The 12686-nt window shown below is 49.6% G+C and overlaps 1 protein-coding gene across 1 annotated transcript; it reads right to left on the bottom strand.

The window, feature by feature from the left end:
• Positions 1 to 2618: 2618 nt before the first annotated feature.
• On the bottom strand, positions 2619 to 6959 carry VAX1 (ventral anterior homeobox 1). The gene is made up of 3 exons (XM_067000932.1): positions 6175 to 6959; positions 4570 to 4757; positions 2619 to 3460 (listed from the first exon to the last, which is right to left on the bottom strand). Exons 1-3 carry the CDS (start codon positions 6410 to 6412, stop codon positions 2903 to 2905), a joined length of 984 nt encoding a protein of 327 aa, XP_066857033.1. The 5' UTR covers positions 6413 to 6959; the 3' UTR covers positions 2619 to 2902.
• Positions 6960 to 12686: the final 5727 nt, after the last annotated feature.

Below are 12686 nucleotides of genomic sequence, written 5' to 3'. Positions count from 1 at the left end.
GGCAGCTCTGTGATGTGGTGTGACCCCAGATTTGGGTGACAAAGTGGCCCTGTCTCAGCAGCAGAGAGGTCCCTGCGAGGCGAGGTAAATTCATGGCAGAGGAGCCCGGGAAGGTCGGGGATCACCTCCTTGGCACGGGCAGCCTGAGCCAGGGCTCCTCTCTTTGTCTGGGGCCACGCAGCCCATGCAGGCAAAGCAGAGACCAAAAACTATCATCTCCCCCGGGCAGGTCCGTGCTGTCACACTCAGCTCTTTTTAACACTGCTTCCCCTCCCCAAACTTTTTCAGCCTTGACCATCAGTTTCTATGTCACCTCTTCAAATGTCACCTGTGAAACCCTCCTTCACCCACATTGCCTTTCCGTCCCCAAATCATTTCAACACATTTCAAAAAACAAAAAGTAAGTAATAACAAAAAAATCACGATCACCACACACCATTCCCTCTTCTCCCTGAGCAGTACATGCGCCCAGTGTGGGCTGGGTGCCCAGCAGAGCCCAGGACCAGGCAGGGCTGATGGTATGGGGTGCTGTGGGGTGGTACTGGTGCGGGGTGGCTGCAGTTTGACGCCTCACAGCGGCCCTGCAAGAGCCAGGGCCTGTGGGGGGGGGGCTCTGAAAAACGTGGTTTCTGCCCCATTCCGGCTGCCCTGCATGGGAGTCTCGGGGCTGGGCTGCCAAGGGGGCTGGGAGCAATGGCTGCGATAAACCCCATACAACCCCTTTCTGCCCACCCAGAGATGTGCACGTACGTGTGGGGATCCCCACACGCCGGCACACGCACACTGTGGGGTCCTTGGTCCGCACCAGGCCCAGCCCCTGCCCCGCCAGGCACCCCCTCAGCTCCCCGAGAGGGGATGGGGTCCGGGGATGGGGCTGGGGGCACCCCGGGCACCGGGTGGGAGCCGGGGATGCCAGGGCTCGGGGGAGCGTGGTGCCCCGAACCACCCCGGCTGCTCAGGGCAAGGAGAGGAGCTCCCGCCCCGTGAGACAGACCTCTCAGCCACCCACTACAAAACATAAAAATTTAACAACAACAACAAAATGAATAAATTTAAATAAAAAATTAAAATTAGGACTATTATGGAGGGATAGGATTTTTTTTTTTTGGCAGCGCAAGTATTAGGTGAAGGTAAGTTGGGTGCTCCAAATATAAGACGAAAATACACCTAATTCCGTCGTCATATAGATATAATATATTTCACTCTCACCACATAAATACAAAACATCCAAATATCCAAAACATTCAGAACAAAAGTTAGTAGCAAGGGCTCAGCGCTCGATTCATTCATTATTTTTCCGACTAGTTGCCTAGAAACTTCAGACGTAAATAATTTACAATAAAATTACTATTTTCTTTCTGTCCAGCTCTTTCTGTCCAGTTCTGGTCTATAATTAATTCTATATACTACAGCAACCATTCCACTTTTTGTAATTTTTTTTTTGGTTACAGTTTGGTGGCACGTATTTGTACAGTTTGTAAACGCCATGTGTTAAAGTTTAAAGAAAGGAAAGAAACTTAAAACCAAAGCAAAGAAATAATTTTCCCGAGTAACTAGCTAAGTACAGCATCCCTTTTCTGGCAAATTCAAGTACTGAAATTGAACAAGAAATAATCCGGAATACTATAAGATGAAATACATTTGTCTGTGGAGAAGACAGCAGTAAGGATCATGAAGAAGAAGAAAAAAAATTGTTACATAGGTGTATTTTAAAGTACAAAAATAACAAGAAAAGATATGCTTCGTATATTTTACGTTCGTTTTAATTGAAGTGTGAGCGATATACGAGAGGGTTTTTTTAAGGAGGAAGAAAGGCTAACGATTTTTTTGATTTAGATGCGCATTGAAATTATTTGGGAAAAAAAAAAATCAAATAGGAAAAAAAAATTACCATCGCAACAGATGTGGAAGCAAATCGAGTCGCGACTTCCACTATTTATCTGCAGCTTTGCTTTTGCAGACCAGGTCGGCAGGACTGACCCGTGGGAATACAAAAAGGGACGCTGTGATTTCTCGAAGGGAGAGAGTTTGATCCCAAATCTCTACAGCCACTGATTTCTGTCTCCCCGCTCCGTGCGTGTATTTTCGAGGCAGTCCGTTCCGGCCCTTCCCACATTCAAGATTTGTCACGGAAAAAAAAAAAGAAAAAAAGTTGCTGGAGGTTTTCCTGGCTGGTGCGAAGGGCAAGCAGCGAGGATGTCGGTGCGGAGTGCAGCGAGCGTGTATGGGACGGGGCCCCAGGTGGAGCCCCCCGACCTTTGTGCTTAAGAGTCACTGAAGTCTGGGAAAAATGAAAAAAAAAAAAAGAAAAAAAAAAAGAAAAAAAAAAAGGAAAATAAAAATAACCGGGCGTCACCTGGCAGCTCCATCTTCCTCTCCCCGAAATCCTTCTCCCTCGCTTGGCATTGGCCGGAGCCGGTCCCCGACAGCCCGGCCAAAGCTCGCCCCGTCCGCTCTGCCTTTCCTCCCGGTGTCAGAGCAGCCGAACAGACAGACAGACAGACAGACAGACGGACAGACAGACTGACCCCCCTCCCCGGGCCGACAGACGCGCCCCGGGCCCGGCGGGGCAGGGAGAGCCGGGGGAGGCGGGGGGGGGGGGGGGGGGGGGGGGGGGGGTTTCGCCCCTCGCTGTGCCCCGGCCCGCGGAGGGAACCGTGCCGAGCCGTGCCGAGCCGTGCCAAGCTGAGCCGAGCCGTGCCGTGCCGTGCCGAGCCGTGCCTTGCCGAGCCGTGCCGAGCCGTGCCGTGCCGAGCCGAGCCGCGGGGCTGGAAGGCGGTGGCGAGGGAGGAAGGGGAAGAGGGGAGGGAGGAAGGTCGGGCGGGAGGGGGCCGCCGCCTGTCCCATAAATATCGCCACAAATAGATACTCTAAATATAATTACGGGCCGAGTCGCTCGGAGTCAGTCCAGCGCTTTTTTCTCCGCGCTCTCTTTATTGCTGGTCCGGGAGTAGGGCTCGAAGGCGGACGAGCTCAGGTAGCGGGCCGACAGTTCCTGCAAGTTGCCCGCCAGGGAACCGGCCACGGCCAGGGGCGCCGAGGCCAGCCGGCCGGCCACCGAGCCCAGCAGCGACGGCACCGGCAGCCCGAAGAGCCCCGGGCCGGCGGCGGCGGCGGCGGCGGCTCCGTGCAGCGCCCCCGGGGGGGGCGGCCCCGCCGCGCTGCCGCCGGCCGCAGGATGCGGGGAGCCCCCGGGGGGAGCCGCCCCCGCCGCCGCCGCCGCCGCCGAGCTGCCGGTGCCCGCGGCCAGGCCGGGTCCCCGCAGAGCCGAGCCCAGCGGCCCGGTGCCGCAGGGGGGCAGGAGGCCCGGTAGCCCCGGCGGGGAGAGCAGGCGGCCCTGCTCCAGCAGCCGCAGGACGCTGCAGGTGGCGGCGGTCTCGGAGACGACGGAGCGCAGCTCCGAGTCCTTGCCCTGGTCCTTTTTCTGCTTGGTGCGCCGGTTTTGGAACCACACTTTTACCTGCGGGACGGGGAAGGGGGGGGAAAGGCAGGGTCAGAGGGGAAAATGAGGGGGGTCCCGCGGCGCTGCGCCCCGCATCCCGCCTGCTGCCCCCCCCGTCGGGTGCCCTCGCGGGGGTCGTCTCCCCGGCAGGCCCCCGGTGCTTCCCCCGGTCCCCGCAGGGCCCCCCTGGCCCTGCTCAGGGTGAGGGTCCTGGGCTGAGAGCAGCCCCTCGGGGCACCCCCGGGCGGCGTCGCCTCCTGGCCCGTTTGCGCAATGTTTGGCTTTCCAAAGGAACCTGCTCAACCTGCTCTCCCCTAAAAAATAATAAAAATAAAAAAGCGTCCCCCTCAAAAAAAAAACCAACCCAAACCCAACAGCACGGAGGTGCCCGGAACCCCCCAGCTATTGAACTTGTCACTCCCAGCCGGCAGGGGAAAAAAAAAAAAAAAAAAAAAAAAAAGCTAATTAGCTTGTCAGGGGCATTTCTTGTTGGGTGATATTTTTTGCAGGAGGATGAAACCGGCTCGCACAAGCCCGGCTTTTGGTGGCTCTGCCCCGCTCCTGCGTCTCCCGGCGGGACGGGGGCGGTGGGACGGGGCGAGCCCCCCCCACCCCCCGGCAGCCCTGCGGGGCTCGGAGCCTGCAGCCCCCGGCCCCGACCCGTGGCACCCAGCAGGGCGCAGCCATCAGAGGACGGGTCCCTAAATCCAGCAGCCCGCAGGGGAAGGCACCCCCCCCCCAAAATTTAGGAGCTGACGGCTCGGCCTCCCCTCTCTTCCCCTTGTCCACGGGTGGGTTTGGCTGCGTGGCCGAGCCCCCACGACCCCACGCAGCCGCGGGGACACGCGTGTCCCCGGCCACCCTCGCATCCCCCGGGGCACTCCGGGCGCATCCCCGCGGGCCTCCCCTTATTGCTCCCCCCCCCCCCCCCACGAGGCCCCCCCACGGCCGGACACGCGTGGGTGGGCTCCCGGGGGCGGCTCTGCCCCTCCAGCCCTGCGCCACGGCTCCCGGGGCCTGCGCGGGGGCGCGCAAAAAACGCGCAGGGCCGCGGAGAGACCGGGGCCGGCCCGGGCCCCATTTTCAGCCCCACGGAAGGAACCGGGGGCCCCGTCCCGAGGGGGTACCTGAGTCTCGGAGAGGTTGAGCTGCCGGGCGAGCTCGGTGCGCTCCCGCCCCACGACGTACTGGCACCGCTGGAACTCCATCTCCAGGCGGTAGAGCTGCTCGGCCGTGAAGGAGGTGCGGGTCCGCTTGGGACGGTCCAGATCAAGCCCCTTAGGCAGAATAATCTCTCGAATTGAACCTTTGGCATCTGGCAAAGAAAGGCGCAGGCAGTTTTACACCCAGGAAACCTCCTTTTTTTTTTTTTTTTTCCTTTCTTTATTTTTTTTTTCCTTCCCGAGGCAAGCAGAAAGCCGCTGGCAGCGCTTTCGAGACCGAGACCCGAGGGAGGACGGAGAGGGGACCCCCAGATTGCACCTGGCCACTGCACCCAAGGAAGGGAAAAAAAAAAAAAAAAACGAAAAAAAAACCCAACAACCCACCAGAGAAGGGAGGAGGGGGCGATGGGGCCCAGGGCTCTGGAAATAATCCCCTCAGCCCATTTAAAATTGGCTTGAGCACATCGCGCTGACAGTACGGCACTGCGGCATCACCCCGGCCCCTCTGGGAGGCCGGGGAGAGATGCTCCAGGCCGGGCTTTGTGACCGCAGGGCTGGGCTACCCTTTGTTCCCCCCGGGTCCGGGTAGGGGGTTGCTGGAAGCCCCCTCCCGCTTGCCTTTAAAATATAAAATCATCTTTTTTTTTTTTTTTTTAATTAAAAAAATAAAAATAATTTTTTAAAAGTTTCCCGTGCGCCAAAGCAGGCGGGAGCCTCCCGGGCACGGGCTGGCCGCCTGCCCACCGCCACCCCGGGGACTCCTCCAGCCGCCGCTGCCGGGGTTTGTTTTTTTTTTGGCGAACAGGAGGAAAAAAAAAAAAAAAAAAAAAAAAAAAAGGAAACACAAAACGAGGCACCCGACGGCCCGCCGAAACCTCACTTTTCCGGTAGCACCGAAGACCGAAAGAAAGCGGGACAAATCTTATTAAGGCGACTGTCAAGCCAGGGCCAGGTTCGCGCTACGTTAAAACCTTCCCAAATTCTTTCCCGGGATTTTGCCTCCCCGGTACGTGTTAAAGCAGAGCCGAGCACATCATTTTAATCTGACCCTTCTCTGGGTCACTCGGTCGCGCAAGGATTAATTATTGTTTACAAGGCCTGCTTCTCGCTAATTTTGTTACCGCTCCGTTCTCTCCCTCCTCCCCCCAAACGCACCTTGGCAAACCCGATTTTCATTTTCATTTTTATTTTTTTTCCCCGGCCGAACGATTTCGTTCGTTTACCGCGAGGGAGACGAGGGCCGAGGAAAACAAATTATATAAAATTAAAAAATTAAGAAAAAAAAAAAACCAACAAACCCCTCCGTCCATTTGAAGGCTGATGGTTGATTAAAAATCCGTCCTGCCCCCGGGATGCGGGGCTCGGGGGGCAGCTCCGCGGGGGCAGCTCCGCTCGGGGGGCTGCGGGGAGCCCCCCGCAGGAGCGGGCTCAGCTCGGGGGCTTCTGGCCCCCGGGTGTCCAAGAGCAGGGACAGGGCAAAGCCGAGCCCACGGGAGAAATAAATCGGCCGGGTGTGAGCGCTGCTCACCTTCCTCTCCCCCCCCTCCCCGAAATACCTCCGAGTCATACCTCTAACTAGGATCCTCCTGCAATAGTCCGGGTCAGCAGAACTAGATTTACTTTTATTACAGTCTTCCGTAGCTGCAGAGGCAGAAAAAGTCCCTTGCTGATCCTTCAAAAAAGAAGTAGAAATATTTCCTTCAGACCCTTTGCTTTCCTTGCCCTCTTTATGTCCGTTCTTCGAGACCCGGTTAGCTTCAGTCTCTGAACTGCATCTAACGTCCATTTTGTCTTGTTTCCCAAACATGTAGTGCAATAAAAAACAAAAAAGCAAAAACGAGCAAAAATAAAACCACCACCACCAACAACAAAAAAAAAGAAGAGTAGCGATAGCAGAAGAAGACGAAGTCTATGCTGGATATTGCACGGCTTAGGGTCAGATCGGTGGGGATCTGTAAAGCACCTCGAGTAAGGAAGGTCGGGTTTTATCCCACTGGAAAAGCAGCGGCTTCCTCAGTCCCAGCGTCCTAATGTGACTGTCCAGCTTCCCAGAGCGCCCAGTGATCAGGTACTCAACAGTACAACTCTAAAATGATTTAATGTCTGCCTTATTACAGAGACATGTAGTTGTTAGACACACAGAGGGACGCGCACTCGCTGTTTCAATTGATTACGGGTAATTTTGCAGCCTCCACATTTAGGTTACCTCATGAATACACTAAATTGTTTGGATAATATATCAGATCGTAATGGATGGTTTGTGTGCTTGTCCCCAATCAAGTAGAGTTTAGCCAGTGAATAAACTGAAATGATTGGTCTTGCTTTCAGGAAACACACAATCAAAAGACTGAGACTTCCAGAAAAAAAAAAAAAAAAAAAAAAAAAAAAGAGGAAAAAAAAAAGGGGGGGGGGAGAGGGAAAAAAAAAAAAAAAACTTTTGACAAGATTCACCCTGAATTGTTAGCACCATTAGCAGCCATTATTAACTTTCTTCAGTATGCCTTTGACCTCCCGATTATATAGTGGCTTTCTCCAAAGCACGCCAAATAAATCTGAATAAAGCTGCGAGGAAGGGCTGGAAAAATGCAGTTGCAGGGAGGGGGGGGGCAGCCCCCTGGATGCCAAACAAACAAACAGATCGCCAGCGCGCACACACCCCAAAAAGTTCTTCCTCCAGGCAGCTCTGTCCGAGGCAGCAGGTCCTCTTGGCCGGCAGGAATCCTCCTCAACACATCTCCCCACAGACAGCCATCTTAAACTCCTACCTCTCCTTATTTCAGTCCCGACACTCGCTTTTTGTGCTTCTCCCTCTGCGTGTGTGTGTGTGTGCGTGCACGCGGGCGGGCAGGCGTGTGTGTGTGTGTGCTAATTCTGCACCTTCACCAACACTGAACCTATTCGCAGAGCCTGCTCATTGAAGGCAAAAAAAAAAAAAAAAAAGGAAAAAAAAAAAAAAAGAGCCAGCTTTGTGTGCAGTGGATCCAGGAGGGGGGGAGAAGGAGAGAGAGGGGGAGAAAGAGGGAGAGGGAGAGATAGCCCGTGAAAAATCTCAACTGCGTGATCCACTAAAGGGGAAAAAAGTTTTACTCTAGCTATTTCATTGTCTCTGCTACAATATCTTTGAGAACCGCAACAGCCAGTAATCCAATAAGACCATTGATTAGGCTACAATGATTCAATTCAAGCAAATGGCCTTGTGCAAAGAGCATGCTCCAGTCCTTCTTGTCACCTTGCAGGGCAGAAGCCCTCTTCATGCTGCTCTCCTTATTCATTCCTTTATGGGAAATGTAGAGCAAAAGGAGTGAAAGATGGCAATTATCTAATTGGACTATTAACAAACAATTCTCTGAGTGTGGCTGTCTGGCAGTGGTTCTCGGGCGAGGTGAAAGGCCACATGTTGCACTGGCCCCATTCACAAAGAGTTTAGGGGCCTGAGAGCGACGGGAGGAATTTTCCCTGAGAACGCCTCACCCCGCAGCCGAGCCGCCACCGGGCGCTGCCCAGGGCCGGGGCACCCACCTGGGGCCACCAGCCTGCTGCACCCCCACAGCGCCCCAGCCCACCCTGAGGGCCTCATCCTGCGCCACCCAGCACCTCCTGCTCCGTCCCAGTCGGCCTGGGCTTGGGAGTCCTAAGTGGGAACGTCAGGGGAGGGAAAAACAGGGGAGGGAGAGAGAGGAAGGGAAAAAAAAGGATGGGTAAGGGAGAGAAGGAAAGGGGGAGAAGGGAGGAGAAGGGGAAGGAAAGGAGGGAAGGGGAAAAAGAAAGGAAAGGAAAAAAAGAAAGAAAAATAAAGGAAGGGAAAGAAAAGAATGAAGAGAGAGACAAGAAAGAAAAGAAAGGAAGACAAAGGATGGGAAAGAGAGAAAAAGAAAGGAAGAAAAAGAAAAGTAAGGAAAGAGGAAAAAAGAAAGAAAGAAAGAAAAAAGAAAAAGGAATGGAAAATTAAGGAAGGTGAAAGAAAAAAGAAAAAAGGAATGAAAAGAGGAAGGAAAAGGAAATAAAGGAAAAAAGAAAGAAAACAAAAGTAAAAAAAAAAGAAAAGGGAAAAGAAAAGAATAGAAAGAAAAAAAGAAAAGAATAGAAAGAAAGGAAAAGAAAGGAAAGGGAAAAGAAAGGAAATGGAAAAAAAGAAAAGAAAGGAAAGGGAAAAAAAGAAAAGAAAGGAAAGGGAAAAAGAAAGGAAAGGGAAAAAAAAGAAAAGAAAAGAAAAGAAAAGAAAAGAAAAGAAAAGAAAAGAAAAGAAAAGAAAAGAAAAGAAAAGAAAAGAAAAGAAAAGAAAAGAAAAGAAAAGAAAAGAAAAGAAAAGAAAAGAAAAGAAAAGAAAAGAAAAGAAAAGAAAAGAAAAGAAAAGAAAAGAAAAGAAAAGAAAAGAAAAGAAAAGAAAAGAAAAGAAAAGAAACAGTTCACAAATACATTTGAGAGAGTCATTCCCTACTGGAGAACTTAGATCTTGGTCTTTTTTTCCACAAATAACAAAATAATTTCTTTTTATTGTGGTTGTCTGAGAAATCAGCCTGCCATTGCGGAGACGCCCCCAAGAGTTTAATCAGGTCCTGCCATTTCAGGAATGCTTATGCATATAACCAGATGTTATGGACCAGCTTTTATTTTTCCTTACAGCAGCTGAATGTCGGCAATCTCTGGTGGTCTGTTGTCATTAGTTACTACTTGTACGGCGGTCGTACCCAGAGGCCCCAAATAAATCACAGCCCCATTGTGCGAGGCTTCATGCAGATACATAGAGAGGATGGAGTGAGCTCGTTTCCTCCATGAGCCTGCGATGCTGTGTGAAGGCCTGTTGTGCGAAGGGATGCTTGCAGAACTGTACATTTAAGAGAGCTTTGGTCGTCTCAGGAGAGGTGCAACAAGTGGCTGCTGATTAGTGAGAACATTTTCATGTGGCTGAGGTGTAGGTTTGTGTTTGGCAGGTAAGCAACTAGTAAGCTTTGCTGCCTGATACACATAAATATATATGTGCGCATGCATACGTAGGCAAGGCAGCGTCAACAATCCTTGCTGGACATGTTTACTTAATGCTAAATAAAACAAAGTTCTGTTTCAAACATTTTTTACATAACAAATAATTTATTTATATATATATATATATTTAGAAATAACAGGCATAATGAATCATGTAGAAGGTTTGTGAAATACAGAAAGCAATTATAATTATATTTTTATGGATGTGTGGGAGTATGTATGACATTTTACCCCATGTTTTTCCTTATGCTAATGTCTAGGCATATGTCATAATAATAAACACGGAGCTACTGAACTCAATTACACTGTTTGAAGCTGAATATCTGGACACTAAATATTTTATTTGTATGATAATCTGCCTTTTTTATGTACAATGAGGACTTGTGCAAAGCTCAGTGAAGGACAAGGGAATTTTGTATGTAATTACTGCATTACAAACCCCATTTGGTCCACAGAAAACAGTTCTATAAGAAAGCTTTCCCCATCAAATCAGCTAAATTTGCCTCCATACATTACAAACACACAGTATTGCTGAAGATCTGTTATTCAAATTATGAGTCCAATCCTGCAGGAAACCAGTAGTGAGCAGACAATTTCATCTCCATACAGCTCAGTTACTTTAATTGAAGTCCACTCATCTGAAACAAACAGCAAAGTACAGAACAACCTTGGGAAATTAAAAAATTTACCATCTATAATGTCAGCTTCCTTTGGGTCACTAATCTTCTTTTCTCCTATTCTCATTTTTTTTTTGCTCTGTAATAGACTTATACAAAACATTCTTGTATATGATGTTCTTTTGTGACCTGAAACAAGGTTCCTGACTTTCCCTTCTTACTTCCATAGCTCCAGGGATCTCCTTAGCTTTAGCACGCTTACCCATGTACCACTGGATAAGCAGATTAGGGGTTACCTCTTTTCCCTTTAAATATTGCTTACAAATGCCTTAGCACACTCCACACGTACTCCCTGACCGTACTTTGCTAAGTAGACCACCTTGTTGCTTTGCATTTGTAGTTCATTAGTTTGTGGAGTACCAGAATGCAAAAAATTGAGAACTTTGTTTCTCATTGACTGCCATTATTTCTGCTATTTTTATCTCTATTTCCTGGTCTTTTGAACAATGGGTAGGAAAGGTACCCATTATGCTACTGCTTCCTAAACTGTTTTATGCCACAGTTAAGGTTTGCACGTGAAGATTAACCAAAATGATCCTGTGCTTAATTCACTTAATTTACTATGTAACATGGATTCCTATCCAAATAATGTTCCTTTTGAGCTTCCATCTGGTGGAGGAGTCTGCTCTTGCCCTCCTTTGCTATTTCTGGACTGCAGAGTCATCCTAACAGGCTTTTTCTTTGGTGGGTGTCTCTGGTGGGTCCTCTAAGCTGAAGAGGAAGGCGGAGCCAGCCCAGCACTCACAAGAAAGGTGTGTTGACCTAAACATCCATGCTGGTATGCTGCCTGTGACAGGCACCCATCGCTGCCCAGCAGGAGTGGATGTAAGAAGAGCAGAAGCTTTGCCAGCACGCTCTCTGTGCTGAACTGAAAATGCACGGCTCAGAGACATTCTGAATCAAAAGACTTTTCTCTATATTTAATATCCCTAAGCAGATTTTCCTTCCATTCATTTGCCTAATTATTTTGATGAGATGCATCTTCTGAACTTACAGATGCGTAAGACAGTTGGCTGCAAGGCACGTGTTTTGGTTAAGCATCTAGCACAGGGGAAACGAACGGGTATCTTGGGCCCTGTGCGCCTTCCTGGTTATTCCTAATTAGCAGAGAATACGGTAGAGTTACTCATAATGACACTTTGTGGGGAAATGTCAAGGACTTGTTACTGCACATCCAACCTCCTGGTCACTGTGAAAGGCAAATGTAGGAGAAACAACAAATCTCATTGTTGCGTGCACACACAATGTTTCTCTGGGACAGGAGGTTTCCATCCAGAGTGAGAGACACAACCTCTGAGCTGAGAAGAAGATGGTCTTCATGATGACAAGAAGCTCATCGCAAAGTTCCTCTCCTTTCATACAGGTTCCAGCGCTATGCCAGTCGCCACGAGCTTTGAGCACCTTCCTGAAACACAAAGCACAGTCTAACTAACAACTGTCTTGCTCTGGCACTAGACTCACTCCTAGGGAGGAAACAGTTATTTCAATTTAAGCTGAACTCTGGAAATTTCAGCATATAAACACCACTGTGTGTTTGGGAGACATTTAGGAGGCATGCACTTTAATCTGTAACAGAAGATGGTCAGTTGTTCTAGTGGGAACTGGCCCCATCGCCTGCCAGAGAGAATAGAAAATGTGCCTCTCCCAACACAGGTGAGCAAGATCCTTAAAAAACAGGATCATGTCTGTATCTGGAAGTTTTACAAGGTCTTTGGTTTGAAGTCTTTGACTCAGGTCATCTTTGAGTGGTGGAAGAAAAGGCTCTCATGTTTGTGGTAGTTGAAATGTATAGAAACATCATTAATTCCACTTTCCTAAGGACTGATGCCCAGATGTATTTGTTTTGATCACCAACACATGGTACAAAAGATACCAGCGTGGTTTATGAGAAATTATTACTACAGGAGCATGAGAACTCTAACAGGTACTGCAGCAAGAGAATAATCTCTCTCTGTCTTACGAGGAGGCAACATCATAAAAATAGATCTGCAGGAAAAGTCCATTGATATGAAGAAGCTTTTTTCCAAATGTGCCTCATGAGCTCCTTTTCAGGTGTTGTACCCATCATGCCAGTGCCCTATATGTTCCTCTTCAACCAAGCATTTTACAAGACAACTGTTTAAACTACAGGGCCATATCAGACAACATCTATTTAAAATAAAGCATCAGATCCAGAGAGGATTTGATATTCCTTGTAGCTATTACATTCCCATTCTTTTCTACACTCCCTTTCCCTAGCCTGATGCAGAATACAGAACTAGTTACTGCCTAATTTTCCTGCATACTTTGGCAGTAATTGCAGCATTGTCTCTTCCAGATACGAAACTGAGCGTATTGGCAGGAGTCAGCAGTGCTGTCCTGGAAGCCAGTAATAATGAGCATGGGTATCACATGTGCCTCGTGATTAATCACATTTTGGTC

The sequence above is a fragment of the Anser cygnoides genome, chromosome 7, assembly GCF_040182565.1.
Source record: "Anser cygnoides isolate HZ-2024a breed goose chromosome 7, Taihu_goose_T2T_genome, whole genome shotgun sequence".
Lineage (NCBI taxonomy): Eukaryota > Metazoa > Chordata > Aves > Anseriformes > Anatidae > Anser > Anser cygnoides.
Note: the sequence above shows the minus strand (reverse complement) of the source record. Positions and strands in the feature narration are given on the sequence as shown.